Here is a 20,832-nt window from a genome sequence, read left to right as displayed (position 1 = left end):
TGAAACATTGTGTGGATACTAAGGGCGCCGTGAATGGAAAAGGTTTGGGAACCACTGATGTAGGGTAAGCAGAATTAGGATACATATATAGGCACATGTGTTTAAGGAAAGAATGGGTTTACTTTCTGTGTCAAATTTTAATTTGTCCCAATACACTGGTTGAGAATCACTAGGCTATGGTTAGAAAGATATAACTATACTAATCAAAATCTAACAGACTGAATAAAGTGTCATTATTACCTTCTGTAGCTTATTTGGGTTAATTATTGATTATTACATGTTTCTATGATGGTATTGTCATATATCTCTTAGTTGCCAAAAATGCTGACAAGTGAGATGATTCAAAGAAAACATATTTAACATCTTTATATCTAACAATACATTTACATGGGTTTCTTAGAAAAAAAGGTTCCACTATTTGTAAAACCCCTGGTTTCAACAAAAGAAATTGCTTACATCTAATACATCAGGAAATAATTGTACCTTAAAACCTAGGAATAATTTCTCTCTGTTTAAAGAACATCATCAATTTCAGGGATTTTTTGCTCCCCTGTTTTAGATGCTGCAATTTTGTTAACACGAACATTCACTTCCAACTCCTCTCCTCTCATCTTCCCTTGAAGTAAATGAGCCTCACTCGTAGCAGTACCCTGCAAATCTCCCGCAGACGGTATCACCGGCTCTGAAAGGGGAGAACTCGATCGTCGGGGCTTAAAGATGTCTATAGCCCTGGAGATTCCGCCATTTCCCCTGTTAGAGCCGGCGGCTCCTCTGGGACCGCTCCCGATCTTTGCTCCTGCCCTTGACCTCGCAAATGGCAGTCCATCGGACCTGTAATGGGTTCAGGTGGCTGGGAGGCTTGAGCAGCTGCCTTTCCCCGACACTTAGGCATCTCGATACAGTGGAGGAAAAGTGAAAGCTGCACTTCAGGTACGTGCAGCATCTTGGATCCCCTGTCTCATCCAATGAAACATTGTTTTAACATATTTATAAATGATCTGAAGATTTGAACAATGAGTGAAGTGATGAAATTTACAGATGAACCAAAATTATTCAAAGTTAAGAAAATAAGACTAGCCATATTGGGTCAGACCAGTGGTCCATATAGCCTAGTATCCTGCTTCGAACAGTAGCCAATCCAGGTCATATGTACTTGGCAGAAACCTAAATAGTAGCAATGTGCATGCTACCAATCGCAGGGCCCACAGTGGCTTCCCCATGTCTGTCCCAATAACAGACTACAGACTTTTCCTCCAGGAACTTGGCCAAATCTTTGTCAGATGGCTTGATTCTGATGTTACTGTTGTTCTCCTAGAAAATGATTTCTGCTGTGAAGGTATAGCAATCCATAAATTTGGCAAAGTGATAACTGGTGAAGGTATTATCAAAGGTAGCTGTATTCCAGCAGGGTCATTAGAAGACCTGCAGGAACCTTTGGTGGTCTTATCATCATGACCATAGAAGAAGGAAGTGCCACCATCTGCTTACCCACTGTCTTGGAGCTAGATTCCAGTCCAGCATGTATCAACACATGTACCTCAAGCCTGAACTGTTTTTTTTTGGGGGGGGGGGGGGGTTCAGGCACAACTGAAGACAATGGGGAGGTACCTCACTAAGCATCAACTTCTGCAATATTTCTGTAGTTGTGCAAATTCCCCCAGCCAGCACTCCTCAAATGTATCTTTGTTTGGCACTATCAGGGCACAGCACTCTTTAGGGCTAAGCAAAGCTACAGTCACACTATCAGCAGATATTCTCAAATCATGTTGAGCCTGCAAGGCAGGTGCCCTTTCACCACTGCACTCACAAATCAATCCACGTTAGGTTAGTTTGGCAAGAGGGTAAAATGGGTTTTGGTGGGAAAAACTCTCACTTTACCCTTACATTTGCTCACCAATAACTTGGAAAATAGAGGCAAACAAATAAATAGATCAACCCGACATAGAGAAAGAGAGACATTCACAGGCATAAATGTGTGGCAATCTTGGATCCCCCAACTAATCTTTTTAAATGTATGCCTTGAGTTTCCAGAATAAAGTGTGTTTAAACACAATCTCCATGCTTCTTGCAAATGGTTAAACTTTGTAACTACTCTATTGATATTTGTTTTCTAACTAAATTAGACTTTTTGTTATAGTCAGATTTTGTAAAGTTAAATGCTACTGTGGTAGAGGTTTTAAATATTTTACTCCAATGTTGGTGTCAAATTTAAGAGCTCCCGGTAGTTGTTATATGCTTTTTTCTCATTAAAACAGCATCTAACATGCATATATAAGTACTTTAAAATTGCCTGTGGCTATACATGTATAAATATTTGTGCTGCTGACACAGAGAATATATTTTAAAGTAACATATTCATAGCCATTCTAAGGGCAGAGCTGAGGTAGAGCTGCAGGATACATGTACTTCCTCATACACTTAGGTGAAAGAGTTATACCTGCTATGGAGCAGATATGACTGTTTGGGACCTTTAGGAGAGGCAATTTTATAAAGGCAATATACCTATTCTATAAAGTCAGCATAACATATGTGCCTTTGTAGGCTGTAGTGATTTGGCCCACCACTGTTACGCTTTGCAATGGGCCTAGCTTTCCACTGAAATTCAAGTCTAGCATAGCCCTCTACCCCCCCACACACACATTATGAAGCAGTCATTTCTGGCATGTTGAACTTTTTCCTTGCTAGCATGAACTAATATTATCTGCAGCGTTTGATTTGATTGATCACAGTCTATTACTAGAACACTTGCAGTCACTGGGAATTTCTGGTATTGTTTATAAATGTTTCTCCTCCTTTCTTAGTAGTTGCTCATTTAAAGTGGTACAAAGCTCATCTAGCTCAAAATCTCATACCATTTCCTGTGGTGTTCCACAGGGCTCAGTCCTGTCACCGCTACGGTTTAATTTATTTATCAGCCCATTAGCATTACTCATTCAGTCATCGAGTATCAGTTCATATTCTTATGCTGATGATTTCTTGTTGATTCATTATGTAAATCTGTCAAACATAGATTTAAAGCCTATGCAGGATTGTCTTAGCAAGGTTGCCAGCTGGCTTTTTAAGCACCAACTGCTACTAAATCCTGAAAAGACAATAGCTTGTTGGATAACAGGTCACAGTTCAGTACCAACTCTAATCCCTACCTTGTTTGACAGGCAAATTGTTCCGGTACAATCTGTCAAATATTTAGGTGTGATTATAGACTCAGCTCTATCATTCAATGATCAGATATCAGAAGTAAAAAAGTCTATCATCTAAGACAATTACATTCTATTAGAAATGCAATAGACAATAATTCACTGCGTATTTTAGCTTACGCTTACATTTCGACACATCTTGATTATTGTAATATCGTTTATTCGCGCATTACCAAGTTCAATTTGAAATGTTTACAAACACAGCTGCTCGTATAATTTGTAGAGCCTCAAGATACAATAAGGCTATGCCTTTACTACATCAACTTCATTGGATCCCGATCTATCTGAGAATTTCATTTAAGGTTCTTATCCTTACATATATAGCGCTTTATTCAGCTACACCATCCTATCTCGCAAACTTAATTATTCCATACACACTGTTGCGAACTTTAAGTTCACTTACTGACAATAGGCTGGTAATTCCACCTCCCTTGAGAGGTAGGTGGGAATCAACCCGAGCCTCAGCCTTTTTCTTTCTATCACCATCACTGTGAAACTCCCTCCCAAAATTTATCAGGGTTGAAGAATCATTTATGCTTTTTCGTAAGGCCTTGAAAACTTATTTCTTTGAAAAAGCTTTTGAAATTTAGCGCTGCCTATCTAGAGAACCACTCAGGAAGGAAAACAAATATAACTATTGAACAGGAAATATATATTACCAAAGGAAATAGTATTGACTGATATGATGTGTATTATTGATACAATTAATTGTTTTGTCCTCTTTGGTATGGAAGTTTTTGTTAGTGCTGTCCTATCATAAAAGGGATTTCTTTTATAAGTTAGAATATTATTGTATGTTTGTATTTTTAAAGATGTAAACCTTTGTGATTTGCTATGCAAGAAGTGATGGTATAGTAAATAAATAAACTATATTTCAGTTCCTGTTAACCTCATGCTTATTGCTAGTAGTTGATTTGGGTAATTTGGAATCATTTATTACAGTCTGTTCTTTCCCCTTTAAAAATAATATTAGATTGCCAGAACTATTCCCAGGTAGCACACACATTATCTTGCACAAACTTGCACCTGCTACCAGGAAGATGGAAATACATGCATGTACATTGCAACTTTGCCCAAGAACTGCACTGAGAAATGCTTATGCCTGGACCAAGGACAATTATGCATAATCTTCTCAGAATACAGTTGTCAATAGCTATTTTATGCTTATAAAACATGTTTTAGAGAATTCTTTATATAATTACCCTCAGAGAGGATTATTTTATAAGAGGGGTGCCTACCGTGTGTGGTAGGCATGCGTAAGTTATGCTTATTTTTTTAAAGTAAATGTATGCACATGTATGCCTTTATAACATAGGCAGCCACAATTACACCTGCAGACTTGGTTGTTCAGATGTCCCAGTTTATTGTATGCTCATATGTGCATAAGTCCATCCAGACTTTGTTCCCAGAACACCTACACTTATTCTGGGTAAAGGAATGTACACGTAAGTTGTAAGCTCTTGAGTTTGGTGCCTTAGACCGCTTAGCTGTCCTGATAGCTGCACAGGTAGGTTGTCTGCACCTTGGCAATTTTAGAAACACCTGTTTTTGCACTTAAAACATATTTAGTCGCAAAACTGGCTTAGAAAATTACCCATAGTTTGTGTAAATTAAGATTTTTTTTAATGTAATTTGGGGTTTTGTTAACATATTGTCACCATATATTTTCAAGAATAGTTCTTACAGATTGTGTATGTCCTCTACATAATAAAGTGTTAGTGTATGGCTTATAAATTCTTTAAACACTTGTTTTTAACAGTGCCTTTCCCGAGATGCTACTGGAAACCTAAGCATTCAGTTTCTGGGAACAGTGGTGAGTACTGAGGAATAACTTCATCATTGTTGAGATTTAATCTAGCAAGAAATGAGAAATACCTGTTTTCATCCTTAAAAATACTGTGGGGCTGTTGACATTCCTCAAAAGTAGTGCATATTGGCGGGACTGAATGGACATGCTCTTGTCACTCTGTAAAAGATTAATCCTGAGCAGAGGAGGTGGCTGGTTGGTTGGGACTGATGCTGGGGTAGGGACTGGAATTGCAAGGAAGCTAATGCTGCTGGTGGAAGGAAGTTTGGAGGTCATGGACTGGAAATGAGTTGACAGTAGAAGTGGGCTGATGCAGGGTACTGGGACTGGAACAGTATGGGCTGATGCTGTGAGGGCTAAGACTGGAAGAGGGCTAATGTGGAGTCTGGGAATGAAAGGGTCTGATGCTGGGAATTGTGGGACTGGAAGGGTCTGATATTCAAAGGGGTTTAATAGGGGTAGTGGGAATGTAGTGGGCTAATGTAGTTGGTGGATGGTTGAGACTGGAAGGAGACTTAATCTGGCAGGGGAGAAAAAGGGACAGATATTGGGGGAGAAGCAAGGGTGAAACATAGGGAAGGGTGCTGGGATAAGGAGGAGGAAAGGCAGGGTTAACATATTGGAGAAAAATAGATGGTTAGATGCTGGGGAAGAGGATGAGGATGTTGAAAGGCAGATACTTTGGTTCTTGGAGATGCAGGAGAGGGACTCAGAGTTGGAACAAAGCTGTAAGGGGCTGATGCAGAAAGCCTTGCCGTAGAGCCGGCTCAGCACACAGCTCTACCACAAAACTAGCACTTCAAAAACAATGCAGCATGCTCTAAGCTAGTAGCATGCAAATTACTACTGCATTAAAACCTCAGGAGTAATCTGCAGCTTATTACAAAATGTTGCCCTTTCTGTCAGTGCCTGAGCTGCAATTGGCTCAGGAACCGACAAAAATGGTGACATTTAAAGAATAAAAAAAATTGCCAGCAATCTTTACTGGCCCCTGATCTCCCTCCTGCTTCACCTGCCCAGTTAAATTGCTTTAAATATCGGGCCCAGAATTATTTTTTTTTGTATGTTTCGCTGTAAAGTGAAAAGTTCTACTTCTGCTCTGAAGCCTGTTGTTGGAAGAGTTATGTTGGCTAGTCGGGACATATCCCATATGATTAAACTATTTGCATAATTAGCCTTGTATGTATTTTCCTCAAATGTATGGATATTGATTTTATGGAGTTCTTGTCTGATTTTATATTTAACAGTATATTGTAAACTGCTCTGATCTGGTAAGGGTGAGCGGTACATCAAGCTTTTAAATAAATCATTAAACATAATATTGGGCCATTTAAATTGCTAAATGGCCTGATGTTATCAGTATATTTGTTGGCCAGTTTAGTGGAAGTCCAAAAATGTATCCAGATTGTGGCAATATTCAGCCACTATTTTTCAAAGTTATAGGCTTGTCGAATAGCTGACCAAAACTAAACAGATTGTGCCAGCATGGTCACTGCACTATCCGTATATTCAGCAGCACTACCTATACGGACAGTGAATATACTGATTAAGTGGTGGTGTCGGCACTTAAATTAAGCCAGTGACTACGATGGCTAGAAATTTACCCATCTGCATGGCTCACACCACACAACTGGCCAATAGATAAGGGTGCAAAAGCAGAATTTGGCTCAGGGCACCATAATCCCTGGACCTGGTCTTGGATATTAATTACCAGAGGGCTAAGCACAATTACTCTCTCCATCAATTATAAAGCCCTGGCCAAAACAAGCATTTTGCTGTCACTTATGTGCCTCATAGCAGATGCAACAGCTGATGGGAAATTATTTGAAATATTCTTATGAAGATCTTGGCTGCAATGCTGCTGAGTCCACATTATGAGAAGAATGGGACAAAGTGCATATTACGGTAGTAATGTTGCATATTGTTAGTCATCTGGTTCATTGTTTTGATAAGTGAAAACATACTTGTACCTTACTTGGAAAATAAAAATCTTGTGTGTTGTTAAAGTCATGTTACCCTTTCACCCAGCAAGGCTGGTACTGAATGAGAGTTTCATTGAAACTTTGTATTTCGATAGATGTTTTGGTTTTATTTTGAAGAGGCTATGACACTAGTAGAGCAAGACATGATAATCAGAGAATTGCATTTTTCTCCATTTATATGCTGAAGGTAGGTATTGGAACCAACCTCTTCTTATAGTTTCTTGCAAAATCTGGAATACACTTGTAATTTTTTTGGACCACCCGAACTATGTGCAGAACATCCACCTTAGAATCTGTGCATCCCATTGCAAGTCTTTGTGTACATAATGAAAATAGTAGTACACTAATTGCTGAACAAATATTCTAAAATGTCATCCTTATTCTGATAAATTCTCTTAAATAGTAGGATAAAATTATTTGGATAACTTTATCTAGATTTAGGAGACTCTTGAATAAACTTGATGGGCTGAAGTTAGGACCCAAGGTGGGTGGACTGGATTAGAAACTGGTTGATAGACAGACATCAGAGGGTGGTGGTTAATGGAATTCATGCTGAGGAAGGAAAGATGAGTAGTAGATTGCCTCAGGGATCGGTGCTGGGACTGATTTTATTAAATATATTTGTCAGCGACATTGCTGAAGGGTAAAAGGTAAACTGACTTTTTGCAGATGATACCAAGATTTGCAACAGAGTGGACAGCATGAAAATTGAAATACAAAATTAACAGAATGGACTAATGTTTGTCAGTTAAAATTTAATGCAAAGAAGTGTAGACTGAGCCACTGGGGGAGTAGAAATCCAAGAAAGCTGTATGTGCTTGGAGGTGAAAGGCAGATATGCACAGACAAGGAGTGGTACCTTGGGGTGATAATGTCTGAGGATCTGAAGGCGACAAAACAGTATCTTTGTTCGTTATTGTCATCGGTTTAGTGTTTATTAAATTATTAATAAGTTTGTATAGTTTCTTTGTGTCTTTGTAATCTGAACCTATATGGGCTTTTGTTTAACTGAAGATTAATGGCCCCCACCATTTTGATGTAAAGTGATATGCTTTTGTCTTGGTAATACACGCAATGTGATAAGCAATGGTCTTGGTTCCTTCCTGAAGCAGCATTTTCCTGAGCGAAACAAGGCGCTCTTGTTGAAGGAAGTTAGGATATTCTTGGATTGAAGGCTTGTTAGCACTCTGTTTTTGTTCATGCATTGTACATTGTTTTTTTAATTGTTAAGGAATATGTTTCTTAGATCACTGTACAGGCATTAAATCTATTGTTCTTGGAAGAATTCTGCAAAAGCTTTGAAAATTCTGTTTTGTGCCGAATTCCCTCATTAGAATGCTTGGTTCCACAATCCCCCTCCTTTAACTAACTTTCTCTTCAGGCTTGACTCTCAGCTCTTTCTATCCCCAGCTTAGCTTGAATCCTTCCCTCTGCTTGTTCTCCCTTCATTCCTTATCTTTCTTTCCCTCTCCGCTCCCCATTATCTCTCCTTAACTCCTTGCAAGATTCCCGGTTTTCTCTGTACTTGGACTCGCTCACTCTATCCCTCTCTCCAGGAACATATAACCCTACTTGCTTTTTTCTTGTCAGTGTGATGAGAGCAGCTACTCACTGGGCTGTATCCTCCTCTTCTGCCTCCTGATGTCAGACGAACAGCTCACCTATACAGTGTTCAAATTAGCAGTCAAGTCGAGGGTAGCAGAGAAGGAGGAGGAGTACATGGCTTAGTTAATAGTTGCACTCATCTTCTTTCTTACTAAACATTGACAGAATGAGGTGAGGTTGTGCACAGCTAGAATGGTTATGGTGTTTCAGGTGGGGGGGGGGGCAGAGGGGGAACCATGCCAGTCATGGTTGCTTGTGCTGTAATGTTGTCCCTGTGCAGAATTCTGCACAATTTCTACATTGCTGGGTATTCCCACAAGAGTAACCTATCCTTATCTTGCTAGACCAGTCCAGATGTGTAGGTTTATTCCACCCTGCCAACAAAAGGAGAGTGAGGACCATAACCTTTCAGTAACATCACTTAAAAAAAAACAAAACAAAAGTGGTGCAGGCGAGGCACTTGTTGGTATTCTCTGACTCCAGCAAAGTTGTTGCAGGGAATCCGGATACTAACCAAGACTTCCCACTCACTGGGCGATCAAGGAAAGTAAAAAACTGACAATAGAAGGGGAGGGTGGTGGGGAGAGGGAGGAAGGGGGAGTTGGGAGGGATAAAAGATTTTGTAAACGATTATATATAATACAATATTAAATTTGTTAATAAAAAATTTAAAGTAAAAAAAAAAAGCTGACAATAGAAAAGTAAAAACAGTGAGTGCTGCTATGAACTAAAGTCATAAATATATATATTTGTGTGTGTGTGTGTTTGTAAAAACAAAAGAAGGGGGACAGAACTAAGTGAAAACTGAACTCCATGGGGTATATGGAGGTAAGCCCAAAGAACAAAGAAACAACTAGAGTGGGGAGGTAGCAGGCTAAAATGTAGCGGGTGCATTAAGGAGGGAGGGAGAATAACCAGATAAAATATAACGTATGAAATATATCTGGTACATAAAAGAGGGAGAGTAACCAAATTATCACTAAAAAACTAACAAAAAAAAAATGTAGAAAACTGCGATTGGGGGGCCATCATTCTCGTACCTGCGCTCGAGCTGTGCACAGGTCAATACTCCATTTATTTCGTGGTTCCCAAGAAAAGAGGGTTCCTTTTGTCTTGGCAGAGCCGGTGGTGGGAGGCGGGGCTGGTGGTTGGGAGACGAGGATATTGCTGGGCAGACTTATACGGTCTGTCCCAGAGCCGGTGGTTGGGAGGCAGGGATAGTGCTGGGCAGACTTATACGGTCTGTGCCCTGAAAATGACAGATACAAATCAAGGTAAGGTATACACAAAAAGTAGCACATATGAGTTTATCTTGTTGGGCAGACTGGATGGACCATGCAGGTCTTTTTCTGCCGTCATCTACTATGTTACTATGAGATATTTTCCTGTCTGGCCGGAGGACGTTCCTCGTAGGTGGTGACTTCTGCAACTACTTGTTCGTGGTAATATATGAAGATGGACCTAGCTGATTGAGCTGAATCGTTAAGAGCTGTGGAATGTATTCTGGATGTAGACTTCCAGCAGCTAAGTGCCAGTATTTATATTTTTTAAGCTATTGCAGAAATTGCCACTATCCTTTGCAGTGCCTATGACAGTAATAAGCTCCTATTTTTTTCTTCAGTTAATTCATTATTCTGGGCAGGGTGTTTTTCCTTGACTTTTGTATACTATGTAATGGATTTTCCATAGTTTCCTATTAGTGCGATTGGGTTTTTTTTTGAACCACCTGTTTTTTTTCCCCATGGGGTTTTTTTTCTTGTGTGGTTTTTCTGGATGTTTCTGGTTTTCCAATCCTGTATGATTAAGAACCTATGATAATATTCTGTTCCCGTTTTAGAGTAGTGGCCTTTTGGTACTTTCCCTACTGGGATGTTTGAGGTTCTATGTGTTAACATTTGTGTGCTATCTTCAATTTGAAAGCAATGGAAATTTTTGGGAAATCCAGCACATGGTATATCATATTCAAATGATATTTTGAATAGGATTTAATATAATTTGTGTCATTGACATTATGTTTTGCATCATTGAAATGCAAAATCTGGCCGCTGGAACACATGGCTTTTTCAAGTTTCAGATCACATTTTTAAAGCTAATAAGCAGTATTTTTTTAATTAAACAATTTATGCTGCTTATCCTAGAAATAAGCAGTGGATTTTCCCAAGTCCGTTTTAATAATGGCTTATGGGCTTTTCTTTTAGGAAGCTATCCAAACCTTTTTTAAACCACGCTAAGATAACTGCTTTTACCACATTCTTTGGCAATGAATTTCAGAATTTAATTACACATTGAGTGAAGAAATATTTTCTCTTATTAGTTTTAAATTTACTACTTTGTAGCTTCATTGCGTGTCCCCTAGTCCTAGTATTTTTGGAAAGAGTAAACAAGCGATTCACGTCTACCCATTCCACTCCTGGTAAAATAAGAAGAGCACTTAAGCGCATTGTAGAACATTGTAGTGTCATTAAAAGGAAATTATCTGAGAAAACCTTAGTGAAACATATGAGTAAAGGACATAGATTTGAAGATTTTAGCTTTACATTATTACATAAGATAACCCCTCACTGGAGAGGAGGAGACATAGATAGAATCTTATTACAGGAAGAACAAAGACTCATTTTTAAATATAACACTATTACACCTAAGGAGTTAAACCAAGGATCAGATTTGTCGGTATTTTTATAAACACTGAAACAGTTTTTTTAAGTAAATGATCATATTTGTATTTGTTTCTTATTGTAATTATTTATTATTTAATCAGCCATGGAAAGTCATGTTACTTTAATTTTAATTGAAGTTTTTTTTATTTGTTGTAATATAATTTATTTATTTATTTATAGTAAATTTCTACCCCACGTTTTCCCACACATGCAGGCACAATGTGGCTTATATAGGATTAAGTAAAATAACAATACAGTAAGAGATATGGTAAGAGACATATTAAGCAAGGAAAGGGGCATATCAGTATCAGGGAAAAGTAAGTGGGACTATTAATCGGTAAGAGTATAGGGGGAATAGGCCAATCCAAATAGGTGAGTTTTTAGCAGCTTCTTGAACAGCTGGTGATCCATTTGTAGTTTTAAGTATTTCGTTGACATTGTTTTGCGTCATTGAAATGCAAAAAACTGGCTGCAGGAACGCATGGCTTTTTCAAGTTTCAAATCACATCTTTAAAGCTAATAAGCAGTGGTTTTTTTAATGAAACTTAGTATTTTCAGGAGGGCGTGCAGTGCTGCATTGATTCCCACCTTCGGTTTATGATTTTAAAATGTTCAAAATGATTATTTTCCCACGTTTTTTGCGATATTTAATGGGTTAAACTTTTGGATTTTACCATAGATAAGTTCTGTATTTGATGATTGAAAGCATATTTTGATTGTTTTCAACTGTTTTGGTACTTTTAATAAGCTTTTAACTTAGTGGTTAGTGGACTTTGATCCTGGGGAACTGAGTTCGATTCCCACTGCAGCTCCTTGTGACTCTGGGCAAGTCACTTAACCCTCCATTGCCCCTGGTACAAAATAAGTACCTGAATATATGTAAACCGCTTTGAATGTAGTTGCAAAAACCTCAGAATATCAAGTCCCATTTCCCTTTCCTTTTTGGATTGATTACTGTTGGGAATAATCAATGATACTGCTCAGCTGACCTTTGACCCAACAGGATATAAAAGCAGTATTAGAAAGAGAGACAGATTCACTGTGTATATTTACCTGGTATATTTACGTTGTGGGACTTCTGCTGCTCTCCAGAAAGAAGTGCTGCACTGTGAGTATTAAACATATATTCTGGGACTTCCGGTTGAGCCATGGAGTAGTGAGGAGGTGGTGCGTCGCTGCTTCGGAACACCCGATGTAATCAGCGTTCTGAAACAACTCTTTTTCCCTCAAGTGGAATACATAGTTATTTTTGTATGTTAGAGGTGCTGCGTGGTCTGTAGCTGTCAAGAGCTTTTTTGGGGATTTTTTTTAGTTCTTTGGGGAGAATGGAGAATTGCGCTCGGGTTATCACTGGCAAGGTGGGGGTTTTGGGGGAATATCTCTAGCTTAGCTTTCGGGGTGTTCTGGGCTTAGTTGCTGGAGGGTTTTGGTATTAATGCGGAAAGTGGTGGTTTTTGGGAGGGGGAGGGTTAGGGGGCACCTGAAGGTCAGGATTTGGGGTGGGGGAGCGTTGGGGTTTGGAAGGTGCAGTGTCTAATAGCTTGATATGTAATCTTTTGGGCCTTAGGTTTGGGGGTTGGATGGATCACATTCCGGGGGTGGGGGTGGAGGCTGGGACATCTCCCCGGTACATATAATGGCATGGCTTATCATTAATGGGAGACCTGAACGACATGGCGGACCCTGCTCTGAACCATTCTCTGCTGACAGATAAGGAGTTGGCTAGGATAGAAAGAGGCGTTAATTTGTTGGGCTCTGTGTTGGGTCTGGTGGATGTATGGAGGACCCTCAATCCATTGGAAAGAGATTATACACATTTATCTAGAGTACACTCCACAATGTCTAGAATAGATTATCTGCTGCTCTCAAGGGAGCTTTTAACCCAGGTGGTGGATGTCAGGATAGGTCCTATAATGATCTCTGGTCATGCTTGGGTCGAGTTAAGGATGCATGGTGTGAGGTTCATTGGCTTCAGGAGGCGCTTGGCGATTCCCTTCCTTTCTCTATAGAGACAGTCACTTTTTACCGTTCTTGCTTTCTAAGTGGCAGCTTTATAGGGATTCTAATAAAAATCGCAGTTTTCAGTGGAAGGCGAGGCGTCGGGAGGTGCTTCATTTGGAAAGTAAGGTATCATCTCTCCGTAAACAATATGGGGCAGAACACTCCTTGCGGATAAAAACACAATTATTAGAAGCTCAGCAGGCCCTGAATGAACTCTTACATGCACAGGCGAAGAAGTCCTGGGCATATTATAAGTTTCAGCTTTATTGTTTCGCGAATAAGAGCAGTAGATTTCTGGCTAAGCTTTTGCATGGCAGCTCAGGGCACCATAAAATATCCATGTTATTATACTCGAATGTAGTTAGGAAGCATGAGGATGGGGCTATTAATAAGGTCATATCGGAGTTTCTTGCTAGGCTTTACGCACCGCAGCCAATGCCACCTGTGGCCAGTGAGGTATATTTATCTAGTTTGGATTTGCCCAGGGTTTCGGAGCTGGATTTAGTCCAGTTGAATGCACCCATAACGGTGGAAGAAGTGAAGTGGGTAATTAGAGTGCCTTGGGTAAGGCCCCGGGTCTGGATGGCCTGCGCAACGAGTTTTATAAACTGTTGCAGTCGGACATAAGCCCAGTTTTGGTGGAAGTTTTTAATATCTTTATTCAACGGGAGCAGCTACCTCAGCATCTCAATGCGGCTCAAATTATAGTTCTCCAGAAGCCAGGTAGGCCCTCTGATTGCCCGGACTCATACCGTCCAATATCTTTGCTTAATACGGAGGTAAACGTTTTGGCCAAGATCATGGCTAATAGGTTGGCATGAATTCTCCCATCTTTGGTGGCCGAGCCCCAGGTGGGGTTCACTTGAGGAAAGGAGGAACAGGGGTGATATGATACAGACGTTCAAATACTTGAAAGGTATTAATCCGCAAACAAATCTTTTCCGGAGATGGGAAGGCGGTAGAACGAGAGGACATGAAATGAGATTGAAGGGGGGCAGACTCAGGAAAGATGTCAGGAAGTATTTTTTCACAGAGAGGGTGGTGGATGCTTGGAATGCCCTTTCGCGGGAGGTGGTGGAGATGAAAACAGTAACGGAATTCAAACATGTGTGGGATATGCATAAAGGAATCCTGTGCAGTAGGAATGGATCCTCAGAAGCTTAGCCGAAATTGAGTGGCGGAGCAGGTGGGGGAAGAAAGGTTGGTGGTTGGGAGGCGAGGATAGTGGAGGGCACACTTATAAGGTCTGTGCCAGAGCCAGTGATAGGAAGCGGGACTAGTGGTTGGGAGGCGGGAAATACTGCTGGGTAGACTTGTACGGTCTGTGCCCTGAAAAAGGCAGGTACAAATCAAGGTAAGGTATACACATATGAGTTTATCTTGTTGGGCAGACTGGATGGACCATGCAGGTCTTTTTCTGCCGTCATCTACTATGTTACTATGTTACTTGCGGGAGGGTGACTGCGAAAAACATGAGACGAATATTTTGGGAGAAAAATGCTCTATGCACCATCTGAAAATGGCATTCCTGAAGCTCTGCACAGTAACAACTGTGCTGATATTGGCCTACCTACCTCCTTGCTCCACTGATCTGCGACATCTTGCAGGTTCCTAACTGGACCCTTCTTGCCTAGCTCTTTGTGAAACCAAGGTATCGAGACTTGGCCTAAGGCATCCCCCTTCTAAGAATTCTCTCAAATGGTGCCCAAACCTTGGAGACAGGCTACCCCCCGGGCAGAGAGGGTACATAATGGGATAGCTGGCAATAAGCAAAAATCGCTGCTGGCCCTTGTGAACATTGAGTTAAAAAGTCTTGAGAAGGCAACAAGGACCCGTTGGTTCAGAGAATGCCCAGGCCCTATTAATCAGCTTTGATATAGAAAAGGCGTTTGACCGGGTGGAGTGGGGGTTTCTTTTTGGAGTGCTGGAAGTTTATGGTATAGAGGGATGGTTTGCTCAGGCGGTGTGGACCTTGTATGAAGACCAGAGAGCGCAAGTACATGCCAATGGAATAATGTCGGACTGGTTTCCTATCCGACGGCGGATTCGACAGGGTTGTCCCTTGTCACCGCTTCTCTTTGTCTTAACTCTAGACCCTCTTTTGAGGGAGATCCATAATAACCCGGATATTCATGGGGTGCAGATAGGGAACCTTACCTTTAAATCGGCAGCGTTCAAAGATGACTTGTTGCTGCTCATTACAGAGCCGCGGTATTCGTTGCCACATCTCATGGAGAGCTTGGTGGAGTATGGGGATTTCTCAGGGTTTCAGCTTAATTTTGTGAAGTCGGAGGTGCTGGCAAGTTTTGACAGACTGCGACAGTCGTGGGGAAGTGCCTTCCCTCTGAGATGGGCGCGGAAATCGTTTCACTATCTGAGCATACAGCTGCTGATGGATCCAACGCTTTTGTATGAGATTAATGTTACAAGGTTGATCAGAGAGACGAAGGAACAGCTGATGCTTTGGTCCGCTCTCTCATTGTCATTTTTGGGTAGATTGCATCTCTATCAAATGATTGTTTTCCCGAGATGGTTGTATGTGCTACAAACTTTACCTATTTGCTTATTGCGGCTGGATCTGTCGTCACTCCAGCGGATGGTGGTAAAATTTTGCTTGGGGGGGGGGGGGTGGGACGGAAACCAAAAATGAGGTGGCACTATATGACAGGCACCCAGAACTCATGAGGCCTGGGACTTCCCGATCTTCATATATACAAGCATGTTTGCGTCGCCATCTGCGGGATTAGTTGTTGGGTACCACAACATACACGGATGTATCCCTGAAACGAGCTTATTTCCATCCATGGCACCTGAACTATTTGCTCCATACTTCCCGGAGGAAATTGCTGTAGAGAACTCGTGGGAGTATCTTGCTCAGACCCCTCTGGACCCTGTGGAGGGATCTGCTCCCATTGTAGAAGCAGTCCGTCCAGTAGTGTATGGCTGCCTTTGCAGGGGAACGCAGACTTCATGCTGGGTGGGAAGAATAGAATTTTTCAATCATTGAGAGAGAATGGGGTAACTTTGCTGGAAAGTTTAGTCAAGGAGGACGGGTCCTTGTTGCCTTCTCAAGATTTAGGGGGGGATAGGTCCGTGGGGATGGGGTTTACATCATTGCAATGGGTAGGGAGGGGTCCAAGGGTAGTGGTCTCCCCTACAGTTTAGAGATATAAATTTCAGAAGTTGAAGTGGATTGGGTTTATTACAACTTTGCAGTAGGCAATTTAATTGATCGTTGTTTAATGCAATTAATGGCTTTGTTAACTTGGGGTTAAGCTGGGATGGGTAGGGGGTGGTTGGAAGGGAACGTTCTGTTATTGATTGCTGATAAGTGCTATGTTGGATTTATGCTGTATTTAGCAGCATTTTGGCACGTGTGGATTTTCAAAACGGAGGGGTGGGGCTGAGATTAAACAGGTAAAAGTTTGTTGATGACTCATAGTAGGTTGTCTTTTGTGAGCATATTGCTAATTGTAGTTTTTGGTATTTTCAATGGTTGGATATGTGTTTTTTATTTGTCATCAATAAAATGTTGAAACATAAACATATATTCTTTTATTTGGCTCCAGTTGTTAAAGATTTTTAGGGACTTTTTTGCTTCTGTGTTTTTAGAGTTCTCTTATTTCATTTTTAGGTTGTTTGGATTTGATTTTTACTAGTAGGGGAAAGTGAGTTTCATTCCCCCTATAGGTATGTACTCCCTTTCAGTGTTTTAGTCTTGATGCTTTCAAAATATTTGTAAACACAACTTTGTCATTGTTGTGGTTTAACTGAATACTGTGCAATAAATTGATGTGATTTTGCTGCAAGATGGGATCACTGTAGTTGTGACATTAACACTGAATGTAGAGTTTCTATGGTGATTTTCATGTATACCAAACTTCTTAAGTCACTTTTGTCTGTGTTTTTATGTATGGTTTTAAATTTCATTAGTATGGATTGTTTTTTTGTTTTACATTTGTAATATTAAGGATATGTATTTTTATATTATTTTGATTCTACTATGAATATTTAATTTTATTGATTTTTAGGATTGTAATTTGTATGTTTGAATATTAGATCTTACCCCTGACACAGCCTGTGGGCAAAACATGGCCACGTCGGGTTACTGTTTATATTAAAGCTGCACATCTTTCCAGACTGATGGTCAAGCTTGTCTTCTGTTAATATTCAATATTCCAATCAGAATATCCAGTCTTACTTTAAAAATCTGCAACAGGGATGATACCCTGCAGGCTTTGGATAAGAGGAGGACTGATCTAGCGAAACCTGAGGAATAGTTTAGAGTTTAGTGGCTAAGATATAATACTAAAAAATGCCAAAGGGAGCAGTACAGTATAGGGAGTAAAGTAGTTCTTTGATTGAAAGAAGAACTGGATCTGGAAGTAGTGAACTTAAGAAGGTCAAACAGCTAGATAAGGTGATGGGAAAACCCAGAAGGATTCTTGGGTCCACAGGAAAGGAAAGGCCAGCAAAAACCAAAGGAGGCTATAGTACCTCTGTATAAATTTCTAGTGAGACATCATTTACAGTACTATGTGCAGTTCTGGAGACTACATATCCAAAAGCCTATAAATCAGGTGCTTGTCTGGCTAGGTTAAAGGAGCTGCCTGACTCCTATTTGAAGAGGGATGACTACATCCTAGGAGGCAATCGGGTACCTGGAGTGGCCTGGAGTGGAGGAGTGGCCTAGTGGTTAGGGTGGTGGACTTTGGTCCTGGGGAACTAAGTTCAATTCCCACTTCAGGCACAGGCAGCTCCTTCTGACTCTGGGCAAGTCACTTAACCCTCCATTGCCCCAGATACAAATAAGTACCTGTATACAATATGTAAGCCGCATTGAGCCTGCTGCCATGAGTGGGAAAGCGCGGGGTACAAATGTAACAAAAAAAAAAAGGCCAAAAGGCATGGTTCAACATAAGCTAGTCATATCGCACCCTCCCCCAGCCACCTTAGCTTGCTGAATGGTGGATTGGAAAGGGGGCAGCTGGTACCTGTTGATTGGTAGAGGCCTATGTTGATTCCCAATCAAGCCACTGGCAGCGGTAAAAAAAAGGTAGCTTTTATGGCTACCCTTTTACATTTGTGAAGGATAAACATGGAACTGATTGTGTGCTGTGTATAGGCATTGTCCCACTTATTGAGCTATAGTAGTTAATTTTATGATAAAATTCCTTGTTGTTTCATTTATGCCATAGCATGAACCATCCACCTATAAATAAATCTCTCAAATTGCCTGTGCCTAGTTCTTGATTTGGGATAGGGCGGAAGGGTTAGGTGAGATACAGTGATGCTCTCTAGTGCCTGATCAAGTTGTGCACATTTTTAAATAGTGCAAAATCACAAAGGATCAACGGCCTGTGAAAAACAATATATTTTCTAGCAGAAATGTGAAACGTCCTTTTTCAATCTAGAGTATATACCATTTAACATATATATTGTTATAAAATAGTTATTTATGTGTGAACCTTCACTTTAAGAAAGTCTTATTTTTTTTTTTAAATATCCAATTTATTTCAGAGCTTACATTTCCCACACATGTTGAACATTTGCCAAAATAAAAGCATTTCCACAAGGAAAACTTCTGCAACTCTTACACCTAGGCCTTGTATCTTATTCAAACTGTTATGTTTCAACAATTGATAGTGAAAGCGTTTACATTTTGGAAATGGATGAATGCAGCTGCCTGCTGAGACAGAAAATAGGTTGGCCAACAGAGAAATAATATGCTACTGTTAAAGATTCTTTGCTGGTATTGATGATAGGAATAGCTAAATCGGTACTTTTTTGGAAGTCATTTTAAAAGGCATGCGTGGCTTTTACACATAGAAATAGTAGTATTTACCTGTATAAATGACCAATATACTGTACAAAACTATTTTACAAGGATATTATTTACATATGTAGATCCGCAGTGTGCACGTTTTCCAAGGAGGAGACGTGGGCCAGAAAAGTATGTGTATTTCCAAGTTTTATATAAAGATGTCGGGAAATACAGGCATAAGTTCCAGCACATCCAGTGGGAACAACCATTTTGGTACCAACATGTTCAAAAAGAGTGGAATCATTCAGTGTATGCAAGTGAACTTACAAATACTAGTGTCAAATTTTACAAACTATATATCCAGGGAGTACGTAAACAGAAACAAAATATATGCATAACAATAAAGCAGACAAACAGTTCTTTGGCTAGGCTTTCTAGGGTTAATGTTGAACCATTATTGAAGCAGGCAAAGGACTACCCCAGTATTTGCCTCCTTATTGGGATATATATATATATATATATATCTACTATAATAAAACTCACCCTCAACGTTCTGAAGACAACATTCTGAAGTCACTCAGACACCCTGAACGGTTCGTGGATTCATGGTGGTAAAGCCACTCCACTGACCCGTGCCCCGCCCACGCGTCAAAAGTCAGAACGTTGTCTTCAGAACAGCAAACTAAAGGAAGGGATCGCAACCAAGCAGGAAACGCAGCCTACCAACCTCCTGACCCACCCGTGGAAAAAATCTGGAGGGAAACCACCTCCAAAGCTCCAGAGTCCAAATGACTCCGGACACCAGTGTTCGAGGTCCAACCCCCCCCCCCCCCCCCCCCCCCCACCAAGCCACCCACCAAAGCTGCAGTTCAAAAGAAACCCCGCCACAGAATGCAGGAGGTGCAACACCCCCCCGCAACACCTCCCCCCCAACCCCCCCCCCAAGCCACCCACCATCGCGTTGCTTTGCCGGCGGGGGACCTGAAACCCCGCCAGCAGAAGTCCTGTGTTGTCTGCTGAGTCTCACTCCAGCGATCTTCGGCGTTGCTAGCCTGTGCAGGCAGGGCTTCTGTGCGTCTGACGTCCTGCACGTGCAGGACGTCAGACGCACAGAACCCCGCCCTGCACAGGCTAGCAAGCAACGCCGAAGATCGCTGGAGTGAGACTCAGCAGACAACACAGGACTTCTGCTGGCGGGATTTTGGGTCACCCGCCAGCAAAGCTACGCGATGGTGGGTGCGATGGCGACGGTGGGTGGGATGGCAGCGGGGGGGGGGGGCATCGTGCTGAGGAGGCACTTCCTTCCTTCTTCTTCAAAGCAGGATCCCCCCCACAAAACTGAACTATACAACACACACACTCTCTCATCTGGCAGCGCTTCCTGAACCCCCCCCCCCCCCCCCCCACACACACACACTTCCTCACTCTTATTTGGCCACACTTCCTCAACGTCCCCCCCCCCCCCAACACACACACACTCTCACATCTGCCAGTGCTTCCTGAAACCCCTGCCCCCCCACACTCACTCATCTGGCAGTGGTTACTGAACCCCCCCCCCCCCCACAAACACACACACACACTCACTCTCATTTGGCCACACTTCCTCAACGCCCCCCCCAACACACACACTCTCTCTCATCTGGCAGCGCTTCCTGAAATCCCTGCCCCCCCCCCCCCCCCACACACACACTCACTCATCTGGCAACCCCCCCCCCCCCACCACCACACACACACACACACACACACTCACTCAGTCTCTCATATGGCAGCACTTCCTGAACCCCCCCCCCCACACACACACACACTCATGTGGAAACGC

The 20,832-nt window shown here is 41.4% G+C and overlaps 1 protein-coding gene across 1 annotated transcript in view; it reads left to right on the top strand.

Annotated features, from left to right (window-relative positions):
* The window catches only part of PCCA (propionyl-CoA carboxylase subunit alpha), a 1,085,625-nt gene that overhangs the window by 811,010 nt on the left and 253,783 nt on the right, over positions 1–20,832 (top strand). The window contains 1 exon segment of the mRNA XM_030201346.1: positions 4,957–5,010. Within this exon segment, the coding sequence (XP_030057206.1) occupies positions 4,957–5,010 (54 nt within the window).

This window comes from Microcaecilia unicolor, chromosome 4 (assembly GCF_901765095.1).
Source record: "Microcaecilia unicolor chromosome 4, aMicUni1.1, whole genome shotgun sequence".
Lineage (NCBI taxonomy): Eukaryota > Metazoa > Chordata > Amphibia > Gymnophiona > Siphonopidae > Microcaecilia > Microcaecilia unicolor.
Note: the sequence above shows the minus strand (reverse complement) of the source record. Positions and strands in the feature narration are given on the sequence as shown.